The sequence below is a fragment of the Falco naumanni genome, chromosome 12, assembly GCF_017639655.2.
Source record: "Falco naumanni isolate bFalNau1 chromosome 12, bFalNau1.pat, whole genome shotgun sequence".
In the NCBI taxonomy this organism is placed as follows: Eukaryota; Metazoa; Chordata; class Aves; order Falconiformes; family Falconidae; genus Falco; species Falco naumanni.
The window spans coordinates 8876999-8892666 of record NC_054065.1 but is presented as its reverse complement, the minus strand read 5'-3'; the positions used below and the strand labels follow the sequence as shown (position 1 = coordinate 8892666).

Below are 15668 nucleotides of genomic sequence, written 5' to 3'. Positions count from 1 at the left end.
ATTAAAAATACTAAGGTGTTACTGTCTCTCTTCGTGCTGTGATGTTGAGATAGCACCCATCCTAGCTGTAGTCTTAGTGCAAACGTGAGGGGTCTCTTGGCGAGATATTTACATGAAAGCTCTTATTGTCTGGAGTTGTATATAAAAATCTACATTTACTAATCTCTTTAAGAATTCTGGAAGGCATTTTTAAAGATGAATTTGTGAGAAATAGACTAATTTAACAAAAACATTTTTTTCCCTTTCTCCAGTATTACAGTGGTCAAAAAGGTGCTTCTTGAGCATGTACGAATCAAAGTTCATTTAAATTGCTTTATAAGTGTGAGATTATTGGTGAATTTTTTTCATGTTTCCAAGGGCAATTCCTGTTGTATGCATTTGTATGATTTTAGAAAGAAACAAAAAAAATTGCCTTATTTTCTGTCTACATAATTGTGGTCATGACATCTTAAACTGCAGTTCGTCAAATACTTGAAGTTAACTTGTGGTGCAGTCTTGCATTTTTTTCACTGTTTATAGACTGTCTTCATAACCTGAAAACTCCTTAAGCTGTAGCAGGCCTGAAATAACTGGATATTTGTGTATTTGCTTGAATATTTCAGTCCATATATAGATTCTCCATGCTTTTTTAATATTTATTTTGAAAAAAGTTCTTAAGAAAAAAACCCATAAATATTTCAGAGGCAATTAAAATAAGAGACTCCTGTACCGCTGTAACAAGAGCTGATATTTAAAATTCCATAAAATACTCTCCTATAATTATTCAACACCTTATAAAACTAAATATACTAAAATCTCAACATATTTTAGGTAAATGTGTTTGAACTCTGTTCTGTGCTTGAATGTTGCGCTTTGTGGGAATGTGGGGTTTTTCAACACCACTGATTACAGCCTAGTAATGTTTGGGGTTTTTTCTTTTTTCTGGGGAGGAAAAAGAAGAGCATCTACAAGCATTCTCTAGTATAGCTTCATAGTTCTTTCCCTTCTCAGAAGTGGCCAAGTTAATAAGCCATAGGATGATGAGCATCGATTTAACTATCATTGGCATTTGAAAAACATGTTTAGAAAGAATAATTATTTAAATTTTACTTTTGAGTTGCAATGTGATGAATCTTCTATGAATCTAACCAATTTTAACCTCTAATAAAACAAACTGTTATTGACTTTAAAATATTCTGTACTGCTAATATGTTTTTATTATCAATTCCTTTCTTAATTGATCGCTCTGTTTCCCCCTGCCTCCCATGGCAGTCTTTTCCCTGTAAAAGGACCGATCTGTCTAAGGTAGAGAAATTAAATTTCTATGTATTGATTGCCATGTCCGCATGTAGTTAACTTGCAGAGGCTATGCTAATCATTCATCTGTCTTGCTTAACTTTACTTTTTAAATATTATTTTTTTTTCTCTCCCAGAAACTTTTTTGTTTGTACCTGTGTCAGACAGCATGGTATCTAATTTGTAACCCTAATGAAGGAAATATTTTCTTTTACTGTAGAAAGTAGCTTTATAAAACTTTTCATTTCTACCATTGTTATAGTTTTCTAAACAGACACTGAATTCCTAGAATCATAGAACTGTTTAGATTGTAAAAGACCTTTAAGATCATTGAATCCAACCATTAACCTAATACTGCCAAGCCTACCACTAAACCATGTCCCTAAGTTAAGTGCCAATATCTTTGTATTTTTTTGTGATGTTCAGGAAATAATAACCTTTTTACTGTGTGTGGGTTTTTTTGTTATTTTTTTAAATCAGGCTAGAATTTGAGAGACAACAACGAGAAGAGCTTGAAAAATTGGAAAGTAAAAGGTAACATTATTCTCTGGTCTTTATGTATGTGTGTGTATATATACACATTAATTAAATGTAATTATATACATAGTATAAATTAATAAATTAATTAAATTTGGAATCATGGTATTACTTGGCAATCAGAGGGTCCTGATACAAATGATTTTGTTTTGTCATCTATGAAGATTTTTGTTATTTTCTTGAACTGTTCATTCCTACTGATTAGTAACAGGTAGGCAAGCTGAATTGTAGCTAACTATTATCTTTAGCAATGAAAATACCAAAAGTAAAGGTATGAGGATGATAGAGTATACAAATGTAATATATTACTCTCACTCTTGATTTTCAAAATGTTATTTTAAAAGGTAGCAAATGACATTGTTTATTCAGATCTTTTTTTTAATGGTTTAGTTGCCTTTGGATTGAATCATGATTGGAAAAACTCATAAACTCTGCTTCTCTTGAATAAAACTGTGGTGCTGGTGTGGGCCTACGATCATACTTATCAGAACATAATTTCAAAATCAGTTTGAAGTATAAAAGAAGGTATTGTTGTCAGCTGGCAAACTGAGCTGACTGTTCTGGCTCATCATACCTGCTAAAATTTTAGAAGTAACAGCTCACTTTGCTGCAAATCACAGCACTGATTAGATTCATAAGCTGAAAGGCACTTTCTGCCATCTCTGCTTTAGAATGCTTGCTCCATTTTGAAAGAGCTGTTTATGTAGCTGGACTAAATTAAGCGAACTCAGAAAACCCCTGAAACTGTGAAGAATCAGATGTTATTCAGAAAAAGATGCAACAGTCACTGATATTTATCCTTTTTGTTGTGTTGATAGGATTTGGGTTCAGATTGCACTGAAGTTGCTTTGCTTGTGCTTTAAGTAATTTGACTTCTTGCAAAATAACCAACCAACCTGCGTGCTGTCTCTACATGCATTCAGGCGATTGTGTTATAGGGACAATGGTGACCTTCACGTCTCAGTCTGTCTTCACTTGGGATGTGAGATTTAAAAGAGAGATTGCCCAGGACATAATGATTTGTGTTAAAGTAGTTTCTCTCTCTCAAATACATCTGTTCCTAATCTTATAATCCTGTTTATCGATAATTCAGTTGGGTTCACCTAAAAAGAAGGCTTTGTTTTAATTCTTCTGTTGGCCTCGATTTGGTGAGGCAAATTTCTAAAGAAGTCCTTTTATACAAGTTTGTGTATATGAGAAAGTATGTATAGATATATATAAAAAATACATATATTTGCTCTTCACTGTGTGCATGGATGTGTTCTATCAATATTTTTATTGGATTTGACAGAACTAGTGCAGTCCAATTTTATACTAACGTGGGTGCTGTATAACATATCTTCCTATAACTTCATATATCCACAACTTCTTATGTTGAAATAGGCTATATGAATCTCTTTACCATTTGTCCCATGCATTGAGTGCCTTCCAAGCAATATAAGATCTAAACCTGTGGCAAAAGAAAACTATCAAAAAAAGGAGCTGTTACATATACTGCAAAATCCTTGTCCAAACCTTTGTAACTTCTAAGAGATATATTGTCCTTTGGAAAAAAAGAAAAGTTCAAAATATTGCATGTAAATCTTTTACTGCAGGAAACAGATAGAAGAGATGGAAGAGAAACAAAAATCTGACAAAGCAGAACTTGTAAGAATGCAGCAAGAAGTAGAGTCACAGCGCAAAGAGACAGAAATAGTCCAGCTGCAAATTCGAAAACAGGAAGAGAGTCTGAAACGGAGAAGCGTTCACATTGAGAGCAGGTTAAAGGATTTGTTGGCTGAAAAAGAAAAATTTGAAGAAGAGAGATTACGAGAACAACAGGAGATAGAACTTCAAAAGAAAAAGCAGCAGGAAGAAATTTTTGCCCGGGTCAAAGAGGAATTGCAGCGACTACAAGAGCTTAATCATAATGAAAAAGCAGAGAAAATGAAGATTTTCCGTGAACTAGAAAAACTTAAAAAGGAAAAAGATGAACAATATATTAAGCTGGAATCGGAAAAAAAGAGACTTGAAGAACAAGAAAGGGAGCAGGTGATGCTGGTGGCTCATCTAGAAGAACAGCTTCGAGAGAAGCAGGTCATGATAGAGCTCCTGAAGAGAGGGGATGTACAAAGAGCTGAAGAAGAGAAAAGAGATCTCGAAGATATTAGAGAATCTCTTTTGAAAGTCAAGGAAGCCCGATCTGAAGGTGATGAAAATCATGAGGAGCTAGAAAAAGCACAGCATGATTTTGTAGAATTTAAAAGGAAACAACTGGAACAATTGAATATTTTGGAAAAAGATTTAGTCCAACAAATGGATCACCTGGAAAAGGAGATAGGAGATGAAAAAAGAGCTCTGGAACACTTAAAATTTGCACATGAAGAACATTTCAGTCTCAAGAGAGATGATGAAAACTTTGTAGATGCCGTACTCAAGGCTGAAGAAGTTGACAAGACAAAACCAGCAGAGTGCAGACTCCAATCTAAAGTACGCCAGCTTGAGTACCTGAAGAGTAATCATTTGCCAGCTCTGCTGGAAGAAAAACAAAGAGCTTCTGAAGTCCTTGCTAGGGGCTTGTTAGGGTTAGATAATACTCTCTATCAAATAGAGAAAGAAATAGAAGAAAAAGAAGAGCAGCTTGCCCAGTATAGAGCTAGCACAAATCAGCTGCAGCAGCTTCAAGAAACCTTTGAATTTACAGCCAATGTAGCTCGTCAGGAAGAAAAGGTTCGGAAAAAGGAAAAAGAAATCCTTGAATCAAGGGAAAAACAGCAGAGAGAGGCGCTGGAGCAAGCTGTTGCTAAGTTAGAAAGGAGGCACTCTGCTTTGCAACGTCGTTCAACAATAGACTTTGAAATTGAAGAGCAGAAGCAGAAGCTTGCCACCTTGAACAACAGCTGCAGCGAGCAGGCAGGGCTGCAGGCTAGCCTAGAAGCTGAGCAGAAAGCCCTCGAACAAGACCGGGAACGGTAAGTGTTGTGGTTGCTTCCATTTGTTAGAAGCTATTCACAAAAAGTGGAATCACCTTAGATGTCGAGAAAACTACTTGTTCTGTGTACCAGTGTTTGAGTGTCTTGATGACTTTCAAGTAGTTTACTCAGAATTGAAACTCTGTATTGCTTTTTAAAGGAGTCCTGCTCACTCTTTAATTTCTGTTGTGTTTGGATAATTATCCCATCCTCAGCAGTACAGTATTTGTGTTGGCCATCACAGTGCTTAGTTTTCTGTATTTAGAAAGCTCAGCCAACCTTATGTTCTGCCCTTACAAAAACATGTACTGTCTAAACAACTTTTTTGCTCTAACTATATTTGTGTATAACATTTTGTTTCCTCATTAGCAACAGGCTAGATTATTGCTCGAGATTTGGAGACTGATTAGTTGCAGTAGACTGCCAACTGTCTCTCAGCTGATGATGTACTGAACACTGCTGGTGTTCAAAGTAAACAAAGTATAATGTTAATTTTTCTATTGGTTTCAGAACTAAATAAAATAGGCTAGCCATATATCTATGTAAGATGTGATGGTGGTTTTTAAGCTTATTGGAAAATATACAGAGGCACAATAAAGCCCTGTGTGGTGACAAACCCTTTTTAGGTACAGAAGCAATGTCATCAGTTATACACATGATACCTGGTAGCGTAACACTCAGCCGAAGTATGGGAAGCTTAGAGAAGAGTGATTTAGGTAAGGACGGATCTTTCTGTGTGGAAGAAGAGGAAGAAATCTTTTGTTTTATTTTTGGCCTGAGCAAAAATCTGCTGGGATTAACGCATTAAATCCATGCCATATGGAAAAAGGGCAGAATTGCCATTTTTAAATGTGTTGTCTGATTTGCTAATACTAGAGCTTTAAAACCTGTGATTATTGGCAAAATAATGAACTGGGTTTTCTTGAGGTAGCATTTGTCATTTGTTTTTTTTAATATTCCACTAGTTATCCGACTTTTCTTTCATAAGCCCTTCAAAACAGATGCTTGATTAGAAAAAACACCTAAAAAAAGAAACTTGCCTATAGTCGAATTGAAGAGCTATTCTGTATCCTTTTCCTTTTAAACCATTATCAGAAAAGAATAATTCCTTTCTATACCTTGTGTAGGGGTCACTTTTTTGGCATTTAGAGCTGCACTGTGTAGATTTTAATTGAGCGTTTTCGATACCAATTTATGATTTTGTTGTGGATATTGCCATTATTTTTCATAATTGTCTTGAACATAAAGTCTTGTCTTCTACACTAAGCATCTCACTTGACTCAAGTCAGCTATAAACAACTGGAGGTTCCACCAAAATAGACAGCTTAGCCCTCAAGAGATTGCTGGGTTGTGTGATAAGTGGAAAAAAATAGGTTGTCAGCTAGAAGAGTGACATTTGGAAAAGATACCAAGGAAGTAAAAAGGTCTTCCCCTGCTGTGCTCTTCTCCTCCCCCCCCCCCCCCCCCCCTTTTTTTTTTTCCTTGTTTACTTGAAAGTCATCTTGCACAAAATAAATAAAACTGAGTCTTTCAGTGAATTGCCCAGGGGCCTGCATAATTCAGTTCTGAATGCTTTTATGAATCTTGAGGGAGAAGAAAATCTTAAGATACACGATAATATGTTAAATGTTTCTGGCTACGTATCGTTCTTGTGTTTGAGTTTATGCTTCACAGTACAGGATGTCTTGGATGCTATAGTAAGCCTATGAATTGTATCTATTTTCTATTGTTTATCTAGGTAGCGTTATGTGATTATGTGATGATGTGCTCTGGTTCAGATCAGTGTTAACTCTGAAAATGTTTAAATGCAATATTCATTTGAAATGCTTTATAAGTCCATCATAACTGTGTAATTCCGCCCCCCCCCCACCCCCCCCCCACCCCACCCCTCCCATTTGAATATTATGTTAGCTGAAATTCTTTCACCTACAGGGATGACCTCTAAAATGATAATTTGAAGTTAACTTATACTGGAATAATGCATACATGTTTTGTCTTTACTGGCAGAGGTTTGAGACAATAGAGTGAACATAAAGCAACTTTAGAGTCATCTTTGGGACAGGAGGATGTATTGCTCGCGAGTGGCAGGGCGCAGTTTAGTGTACTTACTGGTGGGTGCTTCATGCGGCTGGATAAGTTTATAGCTATAGGAAGCGATATCTTTTGATAGTAGGATGTTTACAAATGAAGAGATAAGCTTTTTTCCGTTAATGTAATTCTGATTTTTGTGGTTAAATTGATTTTCCATAGATGCAAACACTCTCTTATATCCATCAGCCATCTCCCATCCACTTTACCTCAGGATACATGATTGTTTTGCTGCTAATCAAAAGAAACAGATGGCTTCTGGCAGTGCTGCAAAAAGTACTCTAAAAATGAAGTAATAATTCAGCCTGCTTTACTCCAGCTTAGGTTTCAGCATTCGTCATCTAATTAATTTTCTTTTTTAACCTCCAGGATGGAGTAAAGTAGTTGTAGCATTGTACTTCAATTTAGATATGTACAGTTGTAGGATAAGTAGTAGAATCCTAACTTCCCATAGTTTCCCCTGCTTCTGCAGGAACTTCTTTTCTTTTATTCTTTAATTGTTAAGTAACCTCTAGAAAAACAATTACCGTTAAAGACAAAAGTTGTAATGGAAATGGACAAGATTGTAACTGTGTTACTAATCTAATCTCGGCTACATTACAAGTGAAAAGTGTGTTCTGAAAATTACTTTGTTATAATATAGTTTAATATGACTAAATGATAAATATTTCAAGAAGTGCTTCTTATTTTATACTAGATGCCTCAGGCATTTTCAGTCAAAAATACGGTATCTGATTTTACATATTCTGTGCGTAAATCTGGCTGGTATGAAATTTATTTGTTAAAAAAATGAGAAGGCTTCCATTTCAAATGATTTAGGTGTATATATAAAATAAATACTAGCTGTTTTATTTTGTAAGTAACTTTTCAATAATACATATACAGACTGAAGGAATAACTGGAAAATAAGGTTTATATGTATAGTACACAATTTAAAGATTTTCTTATAGATGTTTTGCCACATCATTGTTTTAGCTTGTATTTGGTTTTTTGTATTAGTGCTCTATTTTGAGTTTTTGATTTTTTTTCCCCTCATTGATTCGTTTCCTTCACACTGGAAGCTAATAACTGAGGTTGTTGATAGAGTTCTGTAATGAGGAAAGTTTATTCAAGTGATACTAACAGATAGTTTAAGTCTTATGAATTAATATTTAATATGCTGTTAGATACCTTTTGCACTGGAAGTTACTGAAAATTACTTAATACTGCTGTTGTAATGTGGTGTTTGAGCTATCTCTGATTTCCTATCTAAATATGCTGAAAGAACAATTCAGACTTTGTATTTTCCTAAATATTAATACCTACACTTTTCGATGCATGCGTTGCAGTGTAAGTACAGTACTTCCCATAAGAACTATGGGAATCAACTCTAAAACAAAGTGAATTACATTTCAAGATCTCTTTATAGCCTGGACCAGGAAATTCAGCAGCTGAAGCAAAAAATATATGAGGGTGATGGTGGTCAGAAAGGAAATCATGGAACATTAGAAGAGAGACTCTGCCATGCCACTTCCCCTACCAGCCCAACAAAGCCACAGCCACCCGCTGCTCCACTTGCTGATGACAGGTAGGTAACCTGCATTTCTTCCGTGTTTTGGTAGGTATGCAAACAGTAGCTTTAGAAAAGAAGTGCTTTGAAAGGTCGTTCTGCCAGGGTTGTAATTAAATACTGTAAGTGTACTTAAAGCCTAGTCTGGAAATAAAATCAGTTTCCCGTGTTTTACTTTAAATAACCAACTGCCTAATCTGTTGCTCCTGTACAGTTTGTTTTAGGATAGGGGGTTGGAAAACTGTGGGCTAGAAGGTATTTAAATTGAGTTTGTGTTTACAGTTACTTGTCTATATGGTACTGCTTTATATACACTTAAGACAACTAAGTAAATTGTTAACAAAGTTAATTGTCTTAAAAAAATTGTCTTAAGCCTTTTTTTAGTAGGGCAGCTGCCTGGTGTCATTTTAAAATCTGTTCCCTTTCTTTTCTTTTTACACTTGTAAGTACAGTTGTTAGTATCAACTCTTGGAACATTCCTTCTGTTTGAAGACCAAACCTTTGTTAGCCCAAGTTGCCAATACCACAAAAGCGATAAAAGCAAACCATTACGTAACTAAAAAAAAAAAAAAGATAAAAGCAAAGCATTGTGTAACTAGAGATGCAACCCCAGCCTTCTATTTCTTCTTCATCGCTCTTACCCTCACTGCCACTTGTATGTAGAGCTTTATGCATAGCAGTGCTTAACCTGTGGTCCATTAAATTGTCTAATTGTGATAACAGATTGTTAACCTTTGCCTGTTAAATGAACACTTGCTTGGGAGTCCATGTTCCTTAAGGAGTGATAAAACTGGTCTAACATTAAGCCTGGCAATTAAGAGTTGTGCAGTATGTAGGGTTCATAAGCATTTCAAAGAGCCCTTTAGCCTGTCTTGATTTTTATCTAAGAATATACTACTTTATTTTTTTCCCCTACTCTTCTATATCTTGAAGGATAAATGCCTTTATAGAACAAGAAGTGCAGAGAAGGCTCCAGAATATTCATCATAAAGCTGAGGATAATGATGTTAGCCTGTCGTGGTCTGCGGAAAGTTCAAAGGTGAGCAGATATCCTGACCTTCACTGCACTGTGTGTAACCACTGATTTAGTTTTGTTGTGCAATAATTTTCATGTTTTCCTATGTTTATGTAATTTTAAATTACCAAAAAATAAACAGTAAATCAGGGATATCAGTTTTAGATTTTGAGAATCTCTTCCACCTACTCACCTGCCCAGTGACTTTTTTATGTTGTATTCCATTTGTTTTTGCAGGGAGGACTGTGTAAATGGCAATAGGAAGCTTGCAGATAAAATAAAAATGTTCCTTTTATGTCTGTATAATACATTGATAAAATTCCATTCCGAAGAATGGTAATCGTTGATACTTACAAATAAATGGTCATTTAAAAACTGGTGATTTAATTAATCCAAAGACTGGGTAGATTCACTTCCAAGCCAGTGGTTTAATAAATATCAATAAGAAAATACTTATTTCTGGTTATTAAAAAGAAAAAAAAGTCTCTTCCTATGAGTACTTTTAAACAGACTTAGACAAGAAAGGAACTCTTTTTAATAATCACCTGTACCTTTTTTGTTCTTAGGATAATGAGAGGCTTAATAATGGCACTGTTCAACGCAAGCTGAAGTATGAGGTAGGTCATAATTTGTCAGAATGAAATGGTTGTCTTAAATTATGGCATGCCCTGTAATTAAATTTCTTAATGTTTAGCTGCATAATTAGAATTTTGAATTCACAGCAAGATTAATGGCTAACAGAGACAGCAGTGCGTTTTGCCAGCTGGAATTAAAGTGATTTTTTTCAAATTGGGCATAGTTTTTTCCTTATTTGAAAGGTGTGGTGTTATTGTGGATCTTTTCTTCCTTGTGTTGTCATGATTCTTAATTTGGATCAGTATCCCTTTCCTGATGTTTAGAGAGTAAAAACCTTTAATAAGGAGAGATTGTGTGAATTCAGAATACCGCTTCACCTTTTTACTCACAATAACTACAGTAACGATGCGTATAATATTAGCAAGTAGCATCGGGCACATTTGCCTACGTCATAAAGGATTCATACATGTATTTTTAAACTGAGGCTTAGATGCCTTACACTGTGTTTTGGTTGCTTAACTTGTGCTTGAAACATGGTTAATTACTTGTCTTGGTAAGTAAATCCTAAATACCTTTATGGATTTAAACCTTAATGGTAGGGCGGCTGCAACACCTGTGATTTGGACTTCTTTGGTCTTTTACACTGTTTTTTTTAAAACCCTGTTGGACTTTTTACGCTGCGTTGGACAGCACAGGATTACTTTTTGTGAACATGTAGAAAATTACTGAAGGGCTTATAAATTTCTGCATTGCCCTTTGATTTTTCCATTGGTTTTCGAGTGAAGCAAATATAAACCAAGTGAAATGGATGCTGCACAAAGAAAAGGCAGTGGTGGGCTGGGAAGATCAACCATTCCTGAATCAGACCTCAATCACTTCTGTGGGATTTTTCTCTCTAATTTGAGAATTTGTACTGATTTTGAATGATTGAACAAATCTAATCAAAATCAATCCTCAATTTAAGAAATGTTCAAATTGGAAGATTTTTATAAAGACGTTTCTGTTTTCTTCTTTTGAAATTTTTAACAGAAAAGTCAACAGTGGCAGCCACATTATGGCTTTCCATTTATGTCTAAAGATGGCAATTGTGCTTCTGAGTTGTGTGGAGAAAATACAGGAGCAAGAAACCATAAGAGATGGAAGCCATATACAGAGATGTGGGATTTATTTCCCGGTTCTGGAAGAATCTCCTCCCCTTTTACATCAGTGATGGCATTTGAGAATGAAAGGAGTAATTCAGAACAGGAGAGCTTTGCCTGTCATTGTGACATTGAAAGTAGTTTAATTCAGTCTAAAAATATTAATACTTTACAAAGTAAGAATGTTCCTTATCAGAATGCGTTATCTACTTCTTTACAAAGTCATGACTTAAATGATGTGGCTTATTCGCTCTGCAACGTTGAAAATTTCAATCATTTTGATGATAAAATAATTACTTATCCGGATTGCGACAGCTCAAGAACTGAATCAGATTGTTCCCACTTGAAACAGCTGTCTCCTGTAGGATCCTTAATGGGTGCAAATGAGCAGGCTGGCTCTAACAGCATATCGTGCCTTCTCTTTTCTCAGTCTAATGTGTGTTCTGAAATAGTAACTTGTAAAGAAAACAGCCCAACTGAGACAGTGCAACCGACAATCAAAGACCAGTCTAGTAATTCTCAGCTTCCAACACAAAAGGCCTCTGATTCAATTTCTTTTAAGTCAGTATCTTCTCATTTTGATGCGAGACCAGGACACACCTCTGGTTTGGGATATCTTTTCAGTAAGCTTTCCTGCCTTTGCAAAGATACCAGTAGTCAGCTGCTCAAAAGTACTGTGGTTTCAAAACAAATCAAGGAGTTGGGAAGTCTGTGTGGCAGAAGTGAGAGGTGTGCACAAGCAGTATCATTAATAAAAGATCTGCCACTTATAAGAAACTTGCAAGTAAATGTATTCAAGTCAGATATGAATAGAGACATGTCCCACTCTACAGATGATGCCAAAGCTCGTACTGAAAATGTTGTTCAGCCTGAATCCCCTGTGCAAGAGTCTATCATGATGCGTGTAAGCACAGAAGTCTCTGACGCCTGTGCGAGAAAGCCCTCTGAAGGATATGCATGCTGTTGTAAAGATGAAGAGCTGGAAAGCAGTCTTGTGTTAAGACAGAAATTTGTGCATTTTCCTGAACTCTTTTTGAAGCTTCAGGTCTGTTCTCTGGAAAAACTGCTGGAATTTTTGACCTGTGCCCTACCTCAAATTTGTATTAGAATGGAAGAGTTGAAAGGTATATATTGGCTCGCTGTTTGCAATTGCAGAAAACCTGATCCACAACCTGCTTGCTTGCTTTTGTTCAGCTCTGTTCTATATGTTGTTGTTTCATCAGTCAAAGAAGACATCTGCCAGAGTTCCTTGGCAATGTTTCATGAGGTTCCCATCATCACTATAAAGGAGATTCAAGTTGGCTTTGCTGGACAGAATATTAGTCTTCTGTGTTCTGCTGAAGATGTTTTTCTCACAGTATTTACCTATAACAAACATTTCACTCAAAGAATTTGTCATGACCTAATAAGCGTTTTGATTTCAACAACGGATGATGCTGTTTATTTATATCACCAGCTCTTGAAAGACAATTTGATGCAGATTTCACTTGACTGGACATCAGAAGTAAATGACTTGGTTTTTTCAAATGGACTGCGGTTGTCCTGTAAATTTAGAACTGAATTGGCTGATCTGGTTTACTTGCTTCATGAAAATATGGGAAGTAGTAAACCTTCATTAGGTGACATTCATGTACTACTGTATGCCTCAGTGAAAGTAGATTGTGCTAATCAAGCTGTGTACAGAGTTCTTGTTCTTACAACTACTCATATAGGTCTCTTAAAGGAAAATAATGTCTTCTATCCCACACCTAACTTTGTGGATGCTTCGTGCCAGCAATCACAATTTGACAGCCTTCAGTTGTACAGTTTGAATGATATCCGATGTGTAGTTTTGCCAGACAAAGAGGATTTCACAAAAATTGAACTTGTGTTTTCTAGAAGGAGCAAGGCTGGATCTGATTCAGGAACTGGTTTTTCTAAATACTGTGAAAAAGAAATAAATACTCAACTGACAGTCATTCCATCAGTTCTTCAAAGAAGTTTGCATATTCCTTTGGAAATCTGGAAATTAACATTCAGTTCAAGTGAAGAAGCCATTTGGCTTATTATGCATCTGACTAGGTGTTGAAATCCAAATACGTTTAGATACATTCAAAATAAGACGCTAATGAATATTGATAAAATCCTTTTTGATAAAATGATTTTTTATTACTTGACTGCTTGCTTTTGGGGGTCTGTGATATGCTGTAGATACATTTCCTTGGGAAAGTGAGGAAATTAATGTTGGGTGGATCAGAACTGTAATTACAGCTGTGTCTTCCGATTTCCATTTTGGCTGTGTTTTCTGGCTCCCTCCATCTACTATCTGTCTTCATTAATGTCTTCTCCATTCCTCCTTGATTGCCTTTTGCTTAATCTTTCCGAGTGTCTTTGTTTTTCATGCTTCTCATTTATTTCATGCCCTTGATACCACTTTTTTTTTTTTTTTTTAATTTTCAATTCACTGTATGCTCTTAATACTAAGGAATTTTACAGCTTTTATACTTGCAATTTTGGGAAGAAAAGCATTGACAATTCTTTTCTGCTTCAGAGTTTTTCGTTTAAGGATTATTGCATTCCTGCATTAGAATTCATCACAAGTGCAAAAGCAATTGTTTGGCTTATTCTAAGTCTGTTGGCTGAGTTACCATGGATTGATGGATTTGCCATACCTCTTTTCTCTTGGACTTGCCCCCTTTGCCTAGGGTTAGGAGTGTGTAGGCTAGTGAAAGAGAACAAGATCAATGCAGAGAACATCCAATACTCTTTTAAAATTTCCTTTGCCCTTCCTTTTCTTGCAGGGAAGCAACGCATGGCTTTGTCATTCTGATTTATTTTGACCAAATAGTTAACTTGTACTCCTCCACCACAGTCTTTATATTCCCTTGATGTGAGCGTTTAAGGAAAATGTGATGTGAAAATGAGCCTGGTTCAAGGGTGTAAACAGAAGTTGGTTGTACTTTAAATAGCATTTCAACCTTTTGTCATGCTCCTATACCTGTGGTAAGACACGTGGTTTGGGGTTTGTCATCTGCATGCATGTTTCTCATGCTGTTAAATGGATAGTTAGCCTGATGGAGTAAGTTTAACTGTAGGGTTCTCTCCATGTAGTGTGGCCTGATTTCCTCTTTTTCTGCTTGCTTAATAATGGGATTGTTGATGCTGTGAGACTGCATCCCTTACAGTCTCTTTAATATTACATTCCAAGAAATAATGGAACTGTTGAACGTTAGGAAAACATTTCCATTAATTGATGCTTGCCTTCAGCTTAGTACAAGGTTATTCTTTACCTGTTACCCCATCAGATGTTCAAGTAATAAATAAGCTGTTGTCTCCCATCTCTTGTTTCTTCCCTTGTAGAGGGAGCTGAATACCTTTTGAATCCTGTTGCTTGAATGTGCCATCTGCCTTGTTTGAGGAAGATGGCCCTTGGCAGAAAAAACAGTGGTATCTAATCTGAAATTCTAAATTCTGTAAGCATATTGCCAGTAGAGGTGCAATCTTCTACTAGACAGAGTTAGACTTCAGTCTCTCTACTAGTGTAAGAACATTTTCCATTTGTTCTTACCATATGTTAAAACATGATAATATAACTCACGTGGGATTTAAAAAGAAATAACTTGCATTGGACGAGGAAGTTATCTCTGGAAGGATGAACACTGGTTTGCATAGAGAATTATGGTCTTTCTTTTGTCATGACAAAACTTTCTAGTATCTTGAGGAAGACCAAAGATGAGCAAAATGTGTCATGTTATTTTGAGGTATGTTTTTTGTTTTTAACAAAAAAAGTACACTCAAATATCTCATGGAACGTGTAGTAAACAGGGTAGCTATGAGTTGGACATAACCTTGTCTCAGTTCAGTTCAGGAGTGGCTCCTTCGTTGACATCCCCAAGGCATTTCTTCTGAGCCTTGCCGAACGTCAACTTTGAGTGGCACTATCTGGGAGGACTCTTAATCAAGGCTGTTAAAGGAAAGTAATTTCTGCAACTAATTCCTTTGCAGATTGTACCCTAAAGTTAAATCTGTATGTGTGTTCCCAATAACATGGTTTTGCTCTTCTGTGTTTGTTTTCAAATCTAACTCAAATATTCTGTGCTTTTATGGAAAAATTACTTCAAAGCAATATCTTTTATTCTACTGTAAATTAAACATAGAATAGTGATTGATGTTTATGAATATCAAAGCATTATTTAATGTATTAGGGTATATTTTTCACAACGCTTTCAAAATAATTTGAGATTATTTTCCTCTCTATTAGCTGTTTGTAATAGTTATATGAAAATTACCAATAAATTACATGTTGAGAGAGGTGGTTTTGAGAGTGGCTTTATGGTTTTATTGTTGTTTTAAAACAGATTATATTGTTGTCAAGGCAGTGAGCTCCTCTTTCCCCCAAGGAAAAATTGCTTACACTTCTACACTGCAGAAATAAGCTGTAGTTGAAGAACCAGTAATGTGGGGAGAAATGAAGGAAGGGTAAAATAGAGAGGAGAAAATCTTTGTTGTGTAAACAAATGTCACTAAAAATATTTCCCCATTCAAACACAAACATTTTT

At 35.7% G+C, this 15668-nt stretch overlaps 1 protein-coding gene across 6 annotated transcripts in view; it reads left to right on the top strand.

Annotated features, from left to right (window-relative positions):
- KIF16B (kinesin family member 16B) overlaps positions 1–15668 on the top strand; it is a 141643-nt gene that overhangs the window by 78460 nt on the left and 47515 nt on the right. For 2 of the 6 annotated variants that reach the window (XM_040612061.1, XM_040612065.1), the window contains exons 18-23: positions 1252–1284; positions 1756–1809; positions 3408–4763; positions 8248–8418; positions 9334–9439; positions 9982–10032. In XM_040612061.1, coding sequence (XP_040467995.1) covers positions 1252–1284; positions 1756–1809; positions 3408–4763; positions 8248–8418; positions 9334–9439; positions 9982–10032 — 1771 coding nt within the window. Of the gene's footprint in view, positions 1–1251; positions 1285–1755; positions 1810–3407; positions 4764–8247; positions 8419–9333; positions 9440–9981; positions 10033–11020; positions 15422–15668 lie in introns of those variants that run through there. The other 4 variants (XM_040612060.1, XM_040612064.1, XM_040612062.1 and 1 more) reach the window with 4 other exon arrangements.